This window comes from Aegilops tauschii, chromosome 2, assembly GCF_002575655.3.
Source record: "Aegilops tauschii subsp. strangulata cultivar AL8/78 chromosome 2, Aet v6.0, whole genome shotgun sequence".
Taxonomy (NCBI): domain Eukaryota; kingdom Viridiplantae; phylum Streptophyta; class Magnoliopsida; order Poales; family Poaceae; genus Aegilops; species Aegilops tauschii.
Genome location: NC_053036.3, coordinates 636,939,540 through 636,960,226, shown reverse-complemented (window position 1 = coordinate 636,960,226; position 20,687 = coordinate 636,939,540). Strand labels below are relative to the sequence as shown.

The following is a 20,687-nucleotide window of genomic DNA, read 5'->3' as shown; positions in this document are numbered from 1 at the left end:
AGTAAAGTGGTTTAGTATCTTTTTAACAAAATACTTGGGGGTTTATGAGGATTCACACTCTGGTGTGTAGAGTTAAAATACAATGAGCACTCAATTTGATGTTCAGGCGTAGGACAATATACATGTACCAAAGTTGAAATATGGCCTCACATTAAACGAGTGTTCAGTATAGAAACGAATTTATATTAAAAAAATTGGTTTCAAATATTTGAACTAAAGTTCCACTTTTTGTTTGTTCACAACATCGAATGGCTCGTTGTGTTGACACAAAAGATATCGTGGCAATGGTCGTCAACTGAACCGGAGGCAAAACTGGCCGTCATACAACTGAACCGGAGGCAAAACTAGCCGGCAAAACCAGTTAACATGGTTGGTACCAAATCCTTCTGAGATGATATTGTTTCCATGTCATCCGCATTATGTTAACCTGAAAAATTGAAATAGGACTTTGCCTATAAATGTGTGTTTGGAAATTAGACTTATCCTTATTCTATATCGTATAGAAAGAGGAAGAAACACTTGAATATTAGAGTAGTAATTGTCATTGGTGACGATGCGAAAGGAAAGAAACACAAAGAATCTTTAATCTACACATAAAAAGATGGCCGATAAGTTTCCAATAACAGCAATCGATCAAGAGTGTGTTTCCTGCCTATTTTGTATCAGTACATGTTTCCACACCAACAACGGTTCCATTTTTAGATGGAAATACTCGTATGCACCAGGATTAGACCTCAATAAATATTTACCCTTTTCACCCCTCAATCCAAAAAACAGATTGGCCCATGAAAGATACCAACATATATATGCCCCCATACGCGAGCCTGTCATCCAAAGTTCATCGAGCAAACACACAAACACTGCAGCCTACCACCGGACTTATCCCACAACTTCATCAACTCTTCCCCTTGAAATGGAGAGTGTTCCAGTGTTGATTGTTGGTGCTGGGCCAGCAGGCCTTGCAACGGCAGCATGCCTTGGTCAATTCTCGATTCCTTATGCCATCGTCGAGCGCGAGAGCTGTAGCGCGTCACTCTGGCGCAACCGTGCATATGATCGCCTCAAGCTGCATCTCGCAAAGGAGTTCTGTGAGTTGCCACACATGTCATACCCTGTAGATGCACCAACATACATACCAAAAACCTTGTTTGTGAAGTACTTGGATGACTATGTTGAGCGTTTCAACATTCAACCAAAGTATCTCACCAGCGTGGAGTCATCCACATATGACAATGATGAAAAATGTTGGTCCATTGTGGCAACGGACATGTCAAAGTGCACCACAGTCAAGTTCACGGCAAAGTTTCTTGTTGTGGCAAGTGGTGAGAATAGTGCAGAGAATATTCCAATGATCCCTGGACTAGAAAACTTTCCAGGTGATGTCATCCACTCCTCAAGCTACAAGTCAGGCAAGAGCTACTCTGGCAAGAATGTATTGGTCGTTGGATCTGGCAACTCCGGGATGGAAATTGCTTATGACCTTGCGACCCATGGTGCCAATACATCGATTGTTATACGAAGCCCGGTATGTACACGCACTATATATTTTCATTGGGTACATGAACGCAAATTCTTAGTATAGTTACTAATAGAAGAGATGCAATTTTTCAGTGTTATTACTAATAGGAAGTATTTCACATAGAAAAAGAGATGGACAGTTTATATCACACACAAACAACTAAAAAACTAGAGGAACCACATGACAAAGTTTTAATTCTTGAAAGAAGAAATTCTATGAAATTTTATTTATCATGCATACTTCAAAAGAGGTGTGACATGTTTTGTGGTTGCAGATTCATGTAATGACAAAGGAATTAATTCGTTTGGGGATGGCACTTGCTCACCATCTTCCATTGAATCTAGTGGATAAACTCCTTGTGATGGCAGCGTATTTAATATTTGGAGACCTGTCACGACATGGCATCACAAGACCAAAAATGGGTCCAATGACCCTCAAATCAGAAACAGGCCGATCTGCAGTGATTGATGTTGGGACTGTTGGATTGATCAAAAAAGGCATCATCAAAGTAAGTATATCCTTGACATGACATAAATTTATAACATATGTTGATTTGATATGCCAAGTTATCAATGTATTTTTATCTCCTATAGGTTCAGGGGGGCATTAGTAAGATCAAGGGCAACATAGTTAAATTTCAATGCAGTAAAAGAATCTCATTTGATGCGATTGTGTTTGCAACTGGATACAAAAGCACGACAAATATATGGCTCAAGGTAATATAGCTTGTGTTTGAACATGTCTGAGTTTGTTTTCTTGGTGTAACCATTATTAAATCTGCTAACAAGCTCTATGCTTTTTTAATCCAGAATGGCGAGAGCATGTTAAATGGCAACGGACTGCCCATCCAAAAATATCCGAATCATTGGAAAGGTGAAAATGGGCTCTACTGTGCTGGGTTAGCGAGGAGAGGATTAGCCGGTATTGCAGCAGATGCCAAGAATATCGCTAATGACATCAAATCTGTGATAGACTCTATGTCAAGTTAAATCATCTTTTACATGTAGTTTACCATGGCAAGCATGCTAGAAGGTTGATTCTTTGAGAAATATATCCATTATGTCACCTTTGTATCTAGCTTTTAGACAAGTAGATTTATGTTTATTTCAAGGTTCATATGTGCCCTGAAGAGAGATGTACTATTATACTATAATAAAGGGGTTTGTAATCTTATTGTGCAGAGAGATTTGTCATTTTGCTTGAACCTACCACTGTGTATTATATTTTATTTACTTGAAATTATATGTGCAAAAGGCATGCACTCAATACTCCGTTGTCTATACCAAAATCTCTTGCGGCATGTTTACCCCATCGGTGTATGAGGTAGTAGTCACATCAACCCAAAAAACCCTGCATAGTTCACTACATCCATTACAGTAGGTACCGTGGTGCTATTTAGTCTTAGAATGACACTAATTATCAATCCGTGCAACTACATGGGCTAGCTGACTTACTATAGATCATTAAAAATATCTGTGAACATATTTAGAAACTTAAAACTAAAGGTTAGAACACCATATGACGGAAAACTACTATGTAGAACATGTATTTGTGGTTACATGATACTGGTATCCTTAACTGTTGTGGACACAATTTGTTGTGCCCGAAGCGCAGGGTTTGCAGTATGCAGTAAGTTTTCCATCGGCTGAGATCCAAGGTACCCATCCGTGTAGTCTTGGATATAAATTGCTTATGACCTACCATGGTGTCAATACTTCGATTGTTATACGAAGCCTGATATGTACTACATGCACTGTATAATTTCATTGGGTACATGAACACAATTTTTTAGTATAGTTACCACTAGAAGAGATGCATTTTTTCAGTATTATTACTAATATAAAGTATTTCACACATATAAGAAATGGATTGTTTTATATCATGCACAAACAATGAAACAACTAGAGGAACTAAATGAAAAAAAATTAACTCTTGAAAGAAGAAATTCTATGAAATTTCGTTTTATCATGCATGCTTCAAAAGATGCATGCCATGTCTATTGGTTGCAAATTCATGTGATGACAAGACAATTAATTCAGTTGGGTTGACACTTGCTCACTATCTTTCACTAAATATAGTGGGTGACCTCTTTGTGACGGCGGAGAATGTCATATTTTAAGATCTATCGAGGCATGGCGTCACAAGGCCCAAAACCAAAAACGGGTCGAATGACCCTCAAGTTAGGAACCGACCGACCTATCGATTGAGTTGAGACTGTTGGACTAACAAAAAAAGCACCATCAAAGTATTTGGAATATTCGAAGGAATCCGCCTTAATTAATCATATTTTATAATTAAAAATAATAAGTACACCTTTTCTCTCATAATGTCAATTTTATTTTCTAGTTGGCACTTCTAGAGAGATCCAAGTTATCTACAGAGATAATGTAGACCTGACTCAAATACGCAATTATATATTTCACAAATTAGGCACTTACATGATGAACAAGGCCGCTACTTGCATATATATCGGATGTTCATTATATTTGAAGGCATAGCAAGCAAGCAATCATTCCTTTTCTTTTTGGGGGAAACACCGATATTGTCAATGGAATAGATAGAACATCAATTGAATCAGTACAATAAGAAATGCTAAGTTTTTTTACAAGGCGAACTGGCGGAATAAAGTATATATAGGGGATGAGCCTCTCCCAATTCAGTCCATCACTTTTATCAACTGACTCGTTGGAATTTACTGACTTCCAACACTAAATATACTCGGATGGAAAAGATTGCTGATGCCAAAATTGAATTGGCTGAAAGCTACTATAACTTTTTTTGATGGAAGAAAGGTACTATAACTAGTAACTGAAAGATGATCATAAGACTCGTGGATTGGCGGAGTGTACCTCTGTATTTTATTTCCCCTTTTCCTATATTTCTTAAAATTATATATTATATATTATTATTTAATATATGTACACGAACTCCCTACTGTTCACAGCAAAGAAGAAACGCAACGCTAACATATCTATAATAGGTAAAGGCTGAAGTTCAAACTACGAGGTGATACAAACATCAAAAATTCGTTGCCATGTAGTGCTTAATTCACGTTACTGTGAGCCGTCAAGATGGAACAAATAACCAATTTCAAAAATAAATGACAATGCACTAACAAAGAACGACAATTAGCCATGGTAGATTCCGTTTTCTGCCATTGTCTTCTCACCTTCTATCTCAGTGTTTTGGAACTGAAAAAAAAAATCATAAGACCAGCTGCCGTTATTTTCCCTCTGAGGTTACCTGCTGCCAAATAGTAGTATATACTAGGTATTAGTAGATTATTTTAGCGACTATATATACTAGTTCTGATTTTTTTAGAATACATACAACTCCGTAGTTCTTATTTTATTTGAGATAAGTATACTTTTTATATTTGTCTTGCAAAAAAGTACTTCTATATTTAGAATGTTTGCCATTTTTTCATCTTATTTAGAATGTTTAACTTTTTTAGATAAATTTAGAATATTTACTTTTTATAAACATTAATTAGAATGTTACTAGTTCCTATGATCTGTCAAATATATCACATCCTTTTTTAGGGGTAAATAGCACATCTAACCTTTTTTTAGACAAAAATAGCACATCTAACTGAGGCATTGTTCCTAAAAAAACTGAGGCATTTTTTGGCCAGCCTCCTGATTATTTATGATATAATGGGCCGGCCCCTTAAGCAAGGAGAAGGAAGCAAGCAGGCCCAGCAATGAGAAGCGAGGCCTCCACAAGTCAACATAAACAAAACCAGCCAATCCGCTATCCTCCACCTCCTCTAGGGTTTTAAGGCCAACTCCAACGCACAACCCCATCTTGTCCGCTCGCGTCAGTTTGGGGGTAAACGGACGGATCAGGCCTCCCAATGCGCGGCCGCAAACGGACTGTCGTCCGTTTTCTGTCCGCTTTCGACCCATTTCCGACTCAAGTTTGGGCCAAATTTGCGGCCGAATGGACACGCGCGGACGGCGCGTGGCGCCTGCCCATGTCCTCCCCTGGCCCGCCCGTTGGGGAGACAGACCCCTCTTTTCTTATCCCCACCGAACCCCTTCCAGCCGCACGCCTCCACTCTCGTCCCTCGCCACCGCCCCCGACATTGCCTCTGTGCAGCTCGGTCGCGTGCTCGCCCCAACCCTAGTCGCAGCCCCCGTTCCCTCGATGCCCCGAGCTACCCAACCACGGCCACCTGATTTGCACTCCCGGCGGTCGGATTTGGAGCGGATCCGGCCGGACTTGAGCTCGCCCGGCTGCGGGAGGCCACGCCGTGGCATGGACTGGCCGGGCACCGGGCCGGAAGGCCCCGGCAAGGCCGCGTGCAGGTACTGATTCCTCCTCTGGCCGCTCGGATCTACACCTTCGGCGGTTCGCCGGCAGATACACGAACGGCCATCGGCCGGGCTCGTTGCTGGCCCAAAAGCTCGTCGGCGAACCGTTGCCACTCATTAAGTGCGATGACTGCCCAGAGAAGGTCTTGCGTCGCGTGTCTACAACGCCGGAACATCCCGGATGGGTGTTCATCAAGTGCTCAACCAATGGGGTATGTGCTACTTAGTTTCGGTTGTGCTCTTGGATTTGACTAGTTGTGCTAACTTAAATTTTTATTTTGTAGAATGGATGCAACTTTTGGTATTGGAAAGAAGAGTACATCGATATATTGATAGAGCGTAATTTAGTAGATGTTCGTGCACTTGTAGCTAGAATAGAGGCTAGAGATGAGACTAGTGCACTTGTTGCTAGAATAGCGGCTAGACATGAGACTAGATGCGAGGAAGCAACGTCTACTTCTTTATACTCGAAGAAGAAAGAAGCACGCAAGATCGAGCCTCCGCAGATCAACAATGAATGCATCGAGAAGGCACTAATCCAACTTACGGGAGCAGTTATAGAAGTTGGTATCTTCTAAAATGTCTTCTTGTGGTTCTTGTTTTCTTTGGTCTTGCTATTCTAGTTAAGATTTGGTGATGTGCTTCCATGTATCAAAAATCAATGATGAAAAATTGAAAGATGTGTTTGCGAAAAAATGCATGCGGACGGGATGTGGCCGAAATGCGGCCTTGCGTTGGGCGCACGGCCGGCGCATCCACAAATCCGGGTGGACACGGCCCATTGTCACCCCCAAACGGATGAAATCCGGACAAAGCAGACATCCATTTGGGGTCGCGCGTTGGAGTTGGCCTTACCACGCAGCCCGGACGTCTCCCTCCCCTCCTCCGTCCTCTGTGTGTGTGTGCGCGCGAGCACTTTAGCTTCTCTATACCGCTTCCAGATTGTTTTACCAAATCTGGCAGAACTGTGTCGAGTGGCATTTTTTCTATGCTAGTTCAGTTATTTGGATGCATGATCCTGACAACATTGGTTCGCTTTTGTTCTAGGCAGCAACTAGGGCTGCCGATCTTGTTTGTGAGATGCCCTGAATAAGCTAAGCAATGCCCAATTTCCTACCGGAGTCAAGCACTAAATCTAGGAATACAAAATGCAGCAAAATTGGATTGCTTATTTGCTTGTTAGCTTATTAACCTAACTATGTATGGACGTCCAAGATGCAAAGCCCCTCAAAAATGTTGAACCCGACTCTGCTTGTGGATCTAGTTATTGTCTTAACCATCCACAATCGAAAAGATTGTTCACAGTTGCATATGGTAGCTGTATTTTGTGAGTCCTTCATACCCCTCGTGCTCTGAGTTTCAATCTTTGCTGAATGCGCTTCAACAAATATGGTCTTGTAGGGTAGAGTATCAACTCCCAAACCTTATTGTGGAAGCTATTACAAAAGAAAGTCTGTATGGTGCATTTGATAACGGGATCACTGCTGAACAGGTAATCATCTTAATCACACATTTCTACATGATTCATTGTTAGATAGATACATGCAGTTATGCTTTATTCTTTTTCTTCTTCAGATAATTTCATTCCTTCAGCAAAATGCCCACCCTTGTGTCATCGACAAAATACCACTAGTCCCAGAGAATGTTACAGATCAGGCAAGCACAGCAACCCATCCCTCATATACCAGACATCATCTGTTCAACGGATATAAAACTGAAGACTACCAATTCTCCGGTGCAGATTAGGCTGTGGGAGAATGACCGTAACAAGGTCGAGATGGTCCTGTCACATGTATACGAGGATTTTCCGAGCAAGGTATAAACCCTTCACCCACCAAACCCTGCCAGCTCCTTGCGGATGGATGGTACTTGGACACATTTGAAAACATGTACTCTAGTAGTCTGATTACCACTATACTTACATCTGGGTGCCGCTTTGTAAGCTACCAACTTATATGTTTCGAATTGGGGAGGAATTCGCCATGGGAGGCGGATACAAGCTCACACACACACACATGAGGTTCTGGCCGAAGCCACCAGTTCCTTCCCAGATCCACACGCAACACACGCCAACAGATATATCCTCGCGTACACCCTTAACAGGCCCAGTTCTGGCCTGCAAGCCACCAGGGAAGATGCCGGTCGTGAGTGGGCCAAGCTGCCGGCCCACGAGTCGAATCCTTGGCCTCGCGCGCTCCTGGTTGCTCTGTTCCGGTGCCTTGATTGCTGACACGCTTACTTGTGCAGGACATGTTTGAGCAATGCTGTGACCACGCCAGGGATAACAGGTACTTGCTGTGGGAGGACGCGAAGAAGATGTGATTGATAGTGAACGCGGAGTTCCACCAAGAAATGCGGGAGTTCCTGCGCAGGCAAAGATGATCCAAGGGAAGTGACCATCTTGGAGAGAAGAAAAGAAGCAACTTGTCTGAACCACACGCAACTTCATGTGAGGAAGGCCTGAATCCACCCACCAACCAGACAAGTCTTTTACAACATCCATCAGCACGACAAGTCTTTACAAGATCCATCACCAGGAGGCAGCGAGGCAGAGTGGTTGTCTGGTAGATGTTGAAATCATTTGAACTCGATGGTCGTAAATCGAGTGTAATCATATGTTTGATAGGTCCAGTCTGCAGTTTGTGTCATGCTAAGTGTAGGTCACAGAAGGTAGTGGATTATCCAGTTAGTCAAATCAAAATTGGATGAACTGTACGTGCTCCACTTCTCCAGTTCAGTTTTGCATGTAAGTCGCGTACAATTGTGATTGGCCTGTGTCAGTCAGTTTGGAACCATACAAGTTTGCAAAACCGCATCGGGACAGGATTGACAATTTTGATTTTCAGTAAAGTGGTTTAGTATCTTTTTAACAAAATACGTGGGGGTTTATGAGGATTCACACTCTGGTGTGTAGAGTTAAAATATAATGAGCGCTCAATTTGATGTTCAGGCGTAGGACAATATACATGTACCAAAGTTGAAATATGGCCTCACATTAAACGAGTGTTCAATATAGAAACGAATTTATATTAAAAAAATTGGTTTCAAATATTTGAACTAAAGTTGCACTTTTTGTTTGTTCACAACATCGAATGGCTCGTTGTGTTGACACCAAAGATATCGTGGCAATGGTCGTCAACTGAACCGGAGGCAAAACTGGCCGTCATACAACTGAACCGCAGGCAAAACTAGCCGGCAAAACCAGTTAACATGGTTGGTACCAAATCCTTCTGAGATGATATTGTTTCCATGTCATCCACATTATGTTAACCTGAGAAATTGAAATAGGACTTTGCCTATAAATGTGTGTTTGGAAATTAGACTTATCCTTATTCTATATCGTATAGAAAGAGGAAGAAACACTTGAATATTAGAGTAGTAATTGTCATTGGTGACGATGCGAAAGGAAAGAAACACAAAGAATCTTTAATCTACACATAAAAAGATGGCCGATAAGTTTCCAATAACAGCAATCGATCAAGAGTGTGTTTCCTGCCTATTTTGTATCAGTACATGTTTTCACACCAACAACGGTTCCATTTTTAGATGGAAATACTCGTATGCACCAGGATTAGACCTCAATAAATATTTACCCTTTTCACCCCTCAATCCAAAAAACAGATTGGCCCATGAAAGATACCAACATATATATGCCCCCATACGCGAGCCTGTCATCCAAAGTTCATCGAGCAAACACACAAACACTGCAGCCTACCACCGGACTTACCCACAACTTCGTCAACTCTTCCCCTTGAAATGGAGAGTGTTCCAGTGTTGATTGTTGGTGCTGGGCCAGCAGGCCTTGCAACGGCAGCATGCCTTGGTCAATTCTCGATTCCTTATGCCATCGTCGAGCGCGAGAGCTGTAGCGCGTCACTCTGGCGCAACCGTGCATATGATCGCCTCAAGCTGCATCTCGCAAAGGAGTTCTGTGAGTTGCCACACATGTCATACCCTGTAGATGCACCAACATACATACCAAAAACCTTGTTTGTGAAGTACTTGGATGACTATGTTGAGCGTTTCAACATTCAACCAAAGTATCTCACCAGCGTGGAGTCATCCACATATGACAATGATGAAAAATGTTGGTCCATTGTGGCAACGGACATGTCAAAGTGCACCACAGTCAAGTTCACGGCAAAGTTTCTTGTTGTGGCAAGTGGTGAGAATAGTGCAGAGAATATTCCAATGATCCCTGGACTAGAAAACTTTCCAGGTGATGTCATCCACTCCTCAAGCTACAAGTCAGGCAAGAGCTACTCTGGCAAGAATGTATTGGTCGTTGGATCTGGCAACTCCGGGATGGAAATTGCTTATGACCTTGCGACCCATGGTGCCAATACATCGATTGTTATACGAAGCCCGGTATGTACACGCACTATATATTTTCATTGGGTACATGAACGCAAATTCTTAGTATAGTTACTAATAGAAGAGATGCAATTTTTCAGTGTTATTACTAATAGGAAGTATTTCACATAGAAAAAGAGATGGACAGTTTATATCACACACAAACAACTAAAAAACTAGAGGAACCACATGACAAAGTTTTAATTCTTGAAAGAAGAAATTCTATGAAATTTTATTTATCATGCATACTTCAAAAGAGGTGTGACATGTTTTGTGGTTGCAGATTCATGTAATGACAAAGGAATTAATTCGTTTGGGGATGGCACTTGCTCACCATCTTCCATTGAATCTAGTGGATAAACTCCTTGTGATGGCAGCGTATTTAATATTTGGAGACCTGTCATGACATGGCATCACAAGACCAAAAATGGGTCCAATGACCCTCAAATCAGAAACAGGCCGATCTGCAGTGATTGTTGTTGGGACTGTTGGATTGATCAAAAAAGGCATCATCAAAGTAAGTATATCCTTGACATGACATAAATTTATAACATATGTTGATTTGATATGCCAAGTTATCAATGTATTTTTATCTCCTATAGGTTCAGGGGGGCATTAGTAAGATCAAGGGCAACATAGTTAAATTTCAATGCAGTAAAAGAATCTCATTTGATGCGATTGTGTTTGCAACTGGATACAAAAGCACGGCAAATATATGGCTCAAGGTAATATAGCTTGTGTTTGAACATGTCTGAGTTTGTTTTCTTGGTGTAACCATTATTAAATCTGCTAACAAGCTCTATGCTTTTTTAATCCAGAATGGTGAGAGCATGTTAAATGGCAACGGACTGCCCATCCAAAAATATCCGAATCATTGGAAAGGTGAAAATGGGCTCTACTGTGCTGGGTTAGCGAGGAGAGGATTAGCCGGTATTGCAGCAGATGCCAAGAATATCGCTAATGACATCAAATCTGTGATAGACTCTATGTCAAGTTAAATCATCTTTTACATGTAGTTTACCATGGCAAGCATGCTAGAAGGTTGATTCTTTGAGAAATATATCCATTATGTCACCTTTGTATCTAGCTTTTAGACAAGTAGATTTATGTTTATTTCAAGGTTCATATGTGCCCTGAAGAGAGATGTACTATTATACTATAATAGAGGGGTTTGTAATCTTATTGTGCAGAGAGATTTGTCATTTTGCTTGAACCTACCACTGTGTATTATATTTTATTTACTTGAAATTATATGTGCAAAAGGCATGCACTCAATACTCCGTTGTCTATACCAAAATCTCTTGCGGCATGTTTACCCCATCGGTGTATGAGGTAGTAGTCACATCAACCCAAAAAACCCTGCATAGTTCACTACATCCATTACAGTAGGTACTGTGGTGCTATTTAGTCTTAGAGTGACACTAATTATCAATCCGTGCAACTACATGGGCTAGCTGACTTACTATAGATCATTAAAAATATTTGTGAACATATTTAGAAACTTAAAACTAAAGGTTAGAACACCATATGACGGAAAACTACTATGTAGAACATGTATTTGTGGTTACGTGATACTGGTATCCTTAACTGTTGTGGACACAATTTGTTGTGCCCGAAGCGCAGGGTTTGCAGTATGCAGTAAGTTTTCCATCGGCTGAGATCCAAGGTACCCATCCGTGTAGTCTTGGATATAAATTGCTTATGACCTACCATGGTGTCAATACTTCGATTGTTATACGAAGCCTGATATGTACTACATGCACTGTATAATTTCATTGGGTACATGAACACAATTTTTTAGTATAGTTACCACTAGAAGAGATGCATTTTTTCAGTATTATTACTAATATAAAATATTTCACACATATAAGAAATGGATTGTTTTATATCATGCACAGACAATGAAACAACTAGAGGAACTAAATGAAAAAAAATTAACTCTTGAAAGAAGAAATTCTATGAAATTTTGTTTTATCATGCATGCTTCAAAAGATGCATGCCATGTCTATTGGTTGCAAATTCATGTGATGACAAGAGAATTAATTCAGTTGGGTTGACACTTGCTCACTATCTTTCACTAAATATAGTGGGTGACCTCTTTGTGACGGCGGAGAATGTCATATTTTAAGATCTATCGAGGCATGGCGTCACAAGGCCCAAAACCAAAAACGGGTCGAATGACCCTCAAGTTAGGAACCGACCGACCTATCGATTGAGTTGAGACTGTTGGACTAACAAAAAAAGCACCATCAAAGTATTTGGAATATTCGAAGGAATCCGCCTTAATTAATCATATTTTATAATTAAAAATAATAAGTACACCTTTTCTCTCATAATGTCAATTTTATTTTCTAGTTGGCACTTCTAGAGAGATCCAAGTTATCGACAGAGATAATGTAGACCTGACTCAAATACACAATTATATATTTCACAAATTAGGCACTTACATGATGAACAAGGCCGCTACTTGCATATATACCGGATGTTCATTATATTTGAAGGCATAGCAAGCAAGCAATCATTCCTTTTCTTTTTGGGGGAAACACCGATATTGTCAATGGAATAGATAGAACATCAATTGAATCAGTACAATAAGAAATGCTAAGTTTTTTTACAAGGCGAACTGGCGGAATAAAGCATATATAGGGGATGAGCCTCTCCCAATTCAGTCCATCACTTTTATCAACTGACTCGTTGGACTTTACTGACTTCCAACACTAAATATACTCGGATGGAAAAGATTGCTGATGCCAAAATTGAATTGGCTGAAAGCTACTATAACTTTTTTTGATGGAAGAAAGGTACTATAACTAGTAACTGAAAGATGATCATAAGACTCGTGGATTGGCGGAGTGTACCTCTGTATTTTATTTCCCCTTTTCCTATATTTCTTAAAATTATATATTATATATTATTATTTAATATATGTACACGAACTCCCTACTGTTCACAGCAAAGAAGAAACGCAACGCTAACATATCTATAATAGGTAAAGGCTGAAGTTCAAACTACGAGGTGATACAAACATCAAAAATTCGTTGCCATGTAGTGCTTAATTCACGTTACTGTGAGCCGTCAAGATGGAACAAATAACCAATTTCAAAAATAAATGACAATGCACTAACAAAGAACGACAATTAGCCATGGTAGATTCCGTTTTCTGCCATTGTCTTCTCACCTTCTATCTCAGTGTTTTGGAACTGAAAAAAAAATCATAAGACCAGCTGCCGTTATTTTCCCTCTGAGGTTACCTGCTGCCAAATAGTAGTATATACTAGGTACTAGTAGATTATTTTAGCGACTATATATACTAGTTCTGATTTTTTTAGAATACATACAACTCCGTAGTTCTTATTTTATTTGAGATAAGTATACTTTTTATATTTGTCTTGCAAAAAAGTACTTCTATATTTAGAATGTTTGCCATTTTTTCATCTTATTTAGAATGTTTAACTTTTTTAGATAAATTTAGAATATTTACTTTTTATAAACATTAATTAGAATGTTACTAGTTCCTATGATCTGTCAAATATATCACATCCTTTTTTAGGGGTAAATAGCACATCTAACCTTTTTTTAGACAAAAATAGCACATCTAACTGAGGCATTGTTCCTAAAAAAACTGAGGCATTTTTTGGCCAGCCTCCTGATTATTTATGATATAATGGGCCGGCCCCTTAAGCAAGGAGAAGGAAGCAAGCAGGCCCAGCAATGAGAAGCGAGGCCTCCACAAGTCAACATAAACAAAACCAGCCAATCCGCTATCCTCCACCTCCTCTAGGGTTTTAAGGCCAACTCCAACGCGCAACCCCATCTTGTCCGCTCGCGTCAGTTTGGGGGTAAACGGACGGATCAGGCCTCCCAATGCGCGGCCGCAAACGGACTGTCGTCCGTTTTCTGTCCGCTTTCGACCCATTTCCGACTCAAGTTTGGGCCAAATTTGCGGCCGAATGGACACGCGCGGACGGCGCGTGGCGCCTGCCCATGTCCTCCCCTGGCCCGCCCGTTGGGGAGACAGACCCCTCTTTTCTTATCCCCACCGAACCCCTTCCAGCCGCACGCCTCCACTCTCGTCCCTCGCCACCGCCCCCGACATTGCCTCTGTGCAGCTCGGTCGCGTGCTCGCCCCAACCCTAGTCGCAGCCCCCGTTCCCTCGATGCCCCGAGCTACCCAACCACGGCCACCTGATTTGCACTCCCGGCGGTCGGATTTGGAGCGGATCCGGCCGGACTTGAGCTCGCCCGGCTGCGGGAGGCCACGCCGTGGCATGGACTGGCCGGGCACCGGGCCGGAAGGCCCCGGCAAGGCCGCGTGCAGGTACTGATTCCTCCTCTGGCCGCTCGGATCTACACCTTCGGCGGTTCGCCGGCAGATACACGAACGGCCATCGGCCGGGCTCGTTGCTGGCCCAAAAGCTCGTCGGCGAACCGTTGCCACTCATTAAGTGCGATGACTGCCCAGAGAAGGTCTTGCGCCGCGTGTCTACAACGCCGGAACATCCCGGATGGGTGTTCATCAAGTGCTCAACCAATGGGGTATGTGCTACTTAGTTTCGGTTGTGCTCTTGGATTTGACTAGTTGTGCTAACTTAAATTTTTATTTTGTAGAATGGATGCAACTTTTGGTATTGGAAAGAAGAGTACATCGATATATTGATAGAGCGTAATTTAGTAGATGTTCGTGCACTTGTAGCTAGAATAGAGGCTAGAGATGAGACTAGTGCACTTGTTGCTAGAATAGCGGCTAGACATGAGACTAGATGCGAGGAAGCAACGTCTACTTCTTTATACTCGAAGAAGAAAGAAGCACGCAAGATCGAGCCTCCGCAGATCAACAATGAATGCATCGAGAAGGCACTAATCCAACTTACGGGAGCAGTTATAGAAGTTGGATATCTTCTAAAATGTCTTCTTGTGGTTCTTGTTTTCTTTGGTCTTGCTATTCTAGTTAAGATTTGGTGATGTGCTTCCATGTATCAAAAATCAATGATGAAAAATTAAAAGATGTGTTTGCGAAAAAATGCATGCGGACGGGATGTGGCCGAAATGCGGCCTTTCGTTGGGCGCACGGCCGGCGCATCCACAAATCCGGGTGGACACGGCCCATTGTCACCCCCAAACGGATGAAATCCGGACAAAGCAGACATCCATTTGGGGTCGCGCGTTGGAGTTGGCCTTACCACGCAGCCCGGACGTCTCCCTCCCCTCCTCCGTCCTCTGTGTGTGTGTGCGCGCGAGCACTTTAGCTTCTCTATACCGCTTCCAGATTGTTTTACCAAATCTGGCAGAACTGTGTCGAGTGGCATTTTTTCTATGCTAGTTCAGTTATTTGGATGCATGATCCTGACAGCATTGGTTCGCTTTTGTTCTAGGCAGCAACTAGGGCTGCCGATCTTGTTTGTGAGATGCCCTGAATAAGCTAAGCAATGCCCAATTTCCTACCGGAGTCAAGCACTAAATCTAGGAATACAAAATGCAGCAAAATTGGATTGCTTATTTGCTTGTTAGCTTATTAACCTAACTATGTATGGACGTCCAAGATGCAAAGCCCCTCAAAAATGTTGAACCCGACTCTGCTTGTGGATCTAGTTATTGTCTTAACCATCCACAATCGAAAAGATTGTTCACAGTTGCATATGGTAGCTGTATTTTGTGAGTCCTTCATACCCCTCGTGCTCTGAGTTTCAATCTTTGCTGAATGCGCTTCAACAAATATGGTCTTGTAGGGTAGAGTATCAACTCCCAAACCTTATTGTGGAAGCTATTACAAAAGAAAGTCTGTATGGTGCATTTGATAACGGGATCACTGCTGAACAGGTAATCATCTTAATCACACATTTCTACATGATTCATTGTTAGATAGATACATGCAGTTATGCTTTATTCTTTTTCTTCTTCAGATAATTTCATTCCTTCAGCAAAATGCCCACCCTTGTGTCATCGACAAAATACCACTAGTCCCAGAGAATGTTACAGATCAGGCAAGCACAGCAACCCATCCCTCATATACCAGACATCATCAGTTCAACGGATATAAAACTGAAGACTACCAATTCTCCGGTGCAGATTAGGCTGTGGGAGAATGACCGTAACAAGGTCGAGATGGTCCTGTCACATGTATACGAGGATTTTCCGAGCAAGGTATAAACCCTTCACCCACCAAACCCTGCCAGCTCCTTGCGGATGGATGGTACTTGGACACATTTGAAAACATGTACTCTAGTAGTCTGATTACCACTATACTTACATCTGGGTGCCGCTTTGTAAGCTACCAACTTATATGTTTCGAATTGGGGAGGAATTCGCCATGGGAGGCGGATACAAGCTCACACACACACACATGAGGTTCTGGCCGAAGCCACCAGTTCCTTCCCAGATCCACACGCAACACACGCCAACAGATATATCCTCGCGTACACCCTTAACAGGCCCAGTTCTAGCCTGCAAGCCACCAGGGAAGATGCCGGTCGCGAGTGGGCCAAGCTGCCGGCCCACGAGTCGAATCCTTGGCCTCGCGCGCTCCTGGTTGCTCTGTTCCGGTGCCTTGATTGCTGACACGCTTACTTGTGCAGGACATGTTTGAGCAATGCTGTGACCACGCCAGGGATAACAGGTACTTGCTGTGGGAGGACGCGAAGAAGATGTGATTGATAGTGAACGCGGAGTTCCACCAAGAAATGCGGGAGTTCCTGCGCAGGCAAAGATGATCCAAGGGAAGTGACCATCTTGGAGAGAAGAAAAGAAGCAACTTGTCTGAACCACACGCAACTTCATGTGAGGAAGGCCTGAATCCACCCACCAACCAGACAAGTCTTTTACAACATCCATCAGCACGACAAGTCTTTACAAGATCCATCACCAGGAGGCAGCGAGGCAGAGTGGTTGTCTGGTAGATGTTGAAATCATTTGAACTCGATGGTCGTAAATCGAGTGTAATCATATGTTTGATAGGTCCAGTCTGCAGTTTGTGTCATGCTAAGTGTAGGTCACAGAAGGTAGTGGATTATCCAGTTAGTCAAATCAAAATTGGATGAACTGTACGTGCTCCACTTCTCCAGTTCAGTTTTGCATGGAAGTCGCGTACAATTGTGATTGGCCTGTGTCAGTCAGTTTGGAACCATACAAGTTTGCAAAACCGCATCGGGACAGGATTGACAATTTTGATTTTCAGTAAAGTGGTTTAGTATCTTTTTAACAAAATACTTGGGGGTTTATGAGGATTCACACTCTGGTGTGTAGAGTTAAAATACAATGAGCGCTCAATTTGATGTTCAGGCGTAGGACAATATACATGTACCAAAGTTGAAATATGGCCTCACATTAAACGAGTGTTCAATATAGAAACGAATTTATATTAAAAAAATTGGTTTCAAATATTTGAACTAAAGTTGCACTTTTTGTTTGTTCACAACATCGAATGGCTCGTTGTGTTGACACCAAAGATATCGTGGCAATGGTCGTCAACTGAACCGGAGGCAAAACTGGCCGTCATACAACTGAACCGGAGGCAAAACTAGCCGGCAAAACCAGTTAACATGGTTGGTACCAAATCCTTCTGAGATGATATTGTTTCCATGTCATCCACATTATGTTAACCTGAGAAATTGAAATAGGACTTTGCCTATAAATGTGTGTTTGGAAATTAGACTTATCCTTATTCTATATCGTATAGAAAGAGGAAGAAACACTTGAATATTAGAGTAGTAATTGTCATTGGTGACGATGCGAAAGGAAAGAAACACAAAGAATCTTTAATCTACACATAAAAAGATGGCCGATAAGTTTCCAATAACAGCAATCGATCAAGAGTGTGTTTCCTGCCTATTTTGTATCAGTACATGTTTTCACACCAACAACGGTTCCATTTTTAGATGGAAATACTCGTATGCACCAGGATTAGACCTTAATAAATATTTACCCTTTTCACCCCTCAATCCAAAAAACAGATTGGCCCATGAAAGATACCAACATATATATGCCCCCATACGCGAGCCTGTCATCCAAAGTTCATCGAGCAAACACACAAACACTGCAGCCTACCACCGGACTTATCCCACAACTTCATCAACTCTTCCCCTTGAAATGGAGAGTGTTCCAGTGTTGATTGTTGGTGCTGGGCCAGCAGGCCTTGCAACGGCAGCATGCCTTGGTCAATTCTCGATTCCTTATGCCATCGTCGAGCGCGAGAGCTGTAGCGCGTCACTCTGGCGCAACCGTGCATATGATCGCCTCAAGCTGCATCTCGCAAAGGAGTTCTGTGAGTTGCCACACATGTCATACCCTGTAGATGCACCAACATACATACCAAAAACCTTGTTTGTGAAGTACTTGGATGACTATGTTGAGCGTTTCAACATTCAACCAAAGTATCTCACCAGCGTGGAGTCATCCACATATGACAATGATGAAAAATGTTGGTCCATTGTGGCAACGGACATGTCAAAGTGCACCACAGTCAAGTTCACGGCAAAGTTTCTTGTTGTGGCAAGTGGTGAGAATAGTCCAGAGAATATTCCAATGATCCCTGGACTAGAAAACTTTCCAGGTGATGTCATCCACTCCTCAAGCTACAAGTCAGGCAAGAGCTACTCTGGCAAGAATGTATTGGTCGTTGGATCTGGCAACTCCGGGATGGAAATTGCTTATGACCTTGCGACCCATGGTGCCAATACATCGATTGTTATACGAAGCCCGGTATGTACACGCACTATATATTTTCATTGGGTACATGAACGCAAATTCTTAGTATAGTTACTAATAGAAGAGATGCAATTTTTCAGTGTTATTACTAATAGGAAGTATTTCACATAGAAAAAGAGATGGACAGTTTATATCACACACAAACAACTAAAAAACTAGAGGAACCACATGACAAAGTTTTAATTCTTGAAAGAAGAAATTCTATGAAATTTTATTTATCATGCATACTTCAAAAGAGGTGTGACATGTTTTGTGGTTGCAGATTCATGTAATGAAAAAGGAATTAATTCGTTTGGGGATGGCACTTGCTCACCATCTTCCATTGAATCTAGTGGATAAACTCCTTGTGATGGCAGCATATTTAATATTTGGAGACCTGTCATGACATGGCATCACAAGACCAAAAATGGGTCCAATGACCCTCAAATCAGAAACAGGCCGATCTGCAGTGATTGATGTTGGGACTGTTGGATTGATCAAAAAAGGCATCATCAAAGTAAGTATATCCTTGACATGACATAAATTTATAACATATGTTGATTTGATATGCCAAGTTATCAATGTATTTTTATCTCCTATAGGTTCAGGGGGGCATTAGTAAGATCAAGGGCAACATAGTTAAATTTCAATGCAGTAAAAGAATCTCATTTGATGCGATTGTGTTTGCAACTGGATACAAAAGCACGGCAAATATATGGCTCAAGGTAATATAGCTTGTGTTTGAACATGTCTGAGTTTGTTTTCTTGGTGTAACCATTATTAAATCTGCTAACAAGCTCTATGCTTTTTTAATCCAGAATGGTGAGAGCATGTTAAATGGCAACGGACTGCCCATCCAAAAATATCCGAATCATTGGAAAGGTGAAAATGGGCTCTACTGTGCTGGGTTAGCGAGGAGAGGATTAGCCGGTATTGCAGCAGATGCCAAGAATATCGCTAATGACATCAAATCTGTGATAGACTCTATGTCAAGTTAAATCATCTTTTACATGTAGTTTACCATGGCAAGCATGCTAGAAGGTTGATTCTTTGAGAAATATATCCATTATGTCACCTTTGTATCTAGCTTTTAGACAAGTAGATTTATGTTTATTTCAAGGTTCATATGTGCCCTGAAGAGAGATGTACTATTATACTATAATAAAGGGGTTTGTAATCTTATTGTGCAGAGAGATTTGTCATTTTGCTTGAACCTACCACTGTGTATTATATTTTATTTACTTGAAATTATATGTGCAAAAGGCATGCACTCAATACTCCGTTGTCTATACCAAAATCTCTTGCGGCATGTTTACCCCATCGGTGTATGAGGTAGTAGTCACATCAACCCAAAAAACCCTGCATAGTTCACTACATCCATTACAGTAGGTACTGTGGTGCTATTTAGTCTTAGAGTGACACTAATTATCAATCCGTGCAACTACATGGGCTAGCTGACTTACTATAGATCATTAAAAATATTTGTGAACATATTTAGAAACTTAAAACTAAAGGTTAGAACACCATATGACGGAAAACTACTATGTAGAACATGTATTTGTGGTTACGTGATACTGGTATCCTTAACTGTTCTGGACACAATTTGTTGTGCCCGAAGCGCAGGGTTTGCAGTATGCAGTAAGTTTTCCATCGGCTGAGATCCAAGGTACCCATCCGTGTAGTCTTGGATATAAATTGCTTATGACCTACCATGGTGTCAATACTTCGATTGTTATACGAAGCCTGATATGTACTACATGCACTGTATAATTTCATTGGGTACATGAACACAATTTTTTAGTATAGTTACCACTAGAAGA

The 20,687-nt window shown here is 41.5% G+C and overlaps 1 protein-coding gene and 2 pseudogenes across 1 annotated transcript; all 3 read left to right on the top strand.

Annotated features, from left to right (window-relative positions):
- The first annotated feature begins 258 nt into the window (after window positions 1–258).
- Window positions 259–4,762, top strand: LOC109737170 (probable indole-3-pyruvate monooxygenase YUCCA10). The gene is made up of 4 exons (XM_073509372.1): window positions 259–1,525; window positions 1,794–2,027; window positions 2,113–2,235; window positions 2,329–4,762. Exons 1-4 carry the CDS (start codon window positions 602–604, stop codon window positions 2,506–2,508), a joined length of 1,461 nt encoding a protein of 486 aa, XP_073365473.1. The 5' UTR covers window positions 259–601; the 3' UTR covers window positions 2,509–4,762.
- Window positions 4,763–9,044: 4,282 nt separating this feature from the next.
- Window positions 9,045–11,374, top strand: LOC123497426 (probable indole-3-pyruvate monooxygenase YUCCA10; annotated as a pseudogene).
- A 6,223-nt stretch (window positions 11,375–17,597) lies between these two features.
- Window positions 17,598–20,410, top strand: LOC141042137 (probable indole-3-pyruvate monooxygenase YUCCA10; annotated as a pseudogene).
- Window positions 20,411–20,687: the final 277 nt, after the last annotated feature.

Coding starts and splice junctions, on each gene's coding strand:
- LOC109737170 (XM_073509372.1), top strand. CDS start 602: ATGGCCGATAAGTTTCCAATAACAGCAATCGATCAAGAGTGTGTTTCC. Junction 1,526..1,793: donor CGATTGTTATACGAAGCCCG/GTATGTACACGC, acceptor TTGTGGTTGCAG/ATTCATGTAATGACAAAGGA. Junction 2,028..2,112: donor TCAAAAAAGGCATCATCAAA/GTAAGTATATCC, acceptor TATCTCCTATAG/GTTCAGGGGGGCATTAGTAA.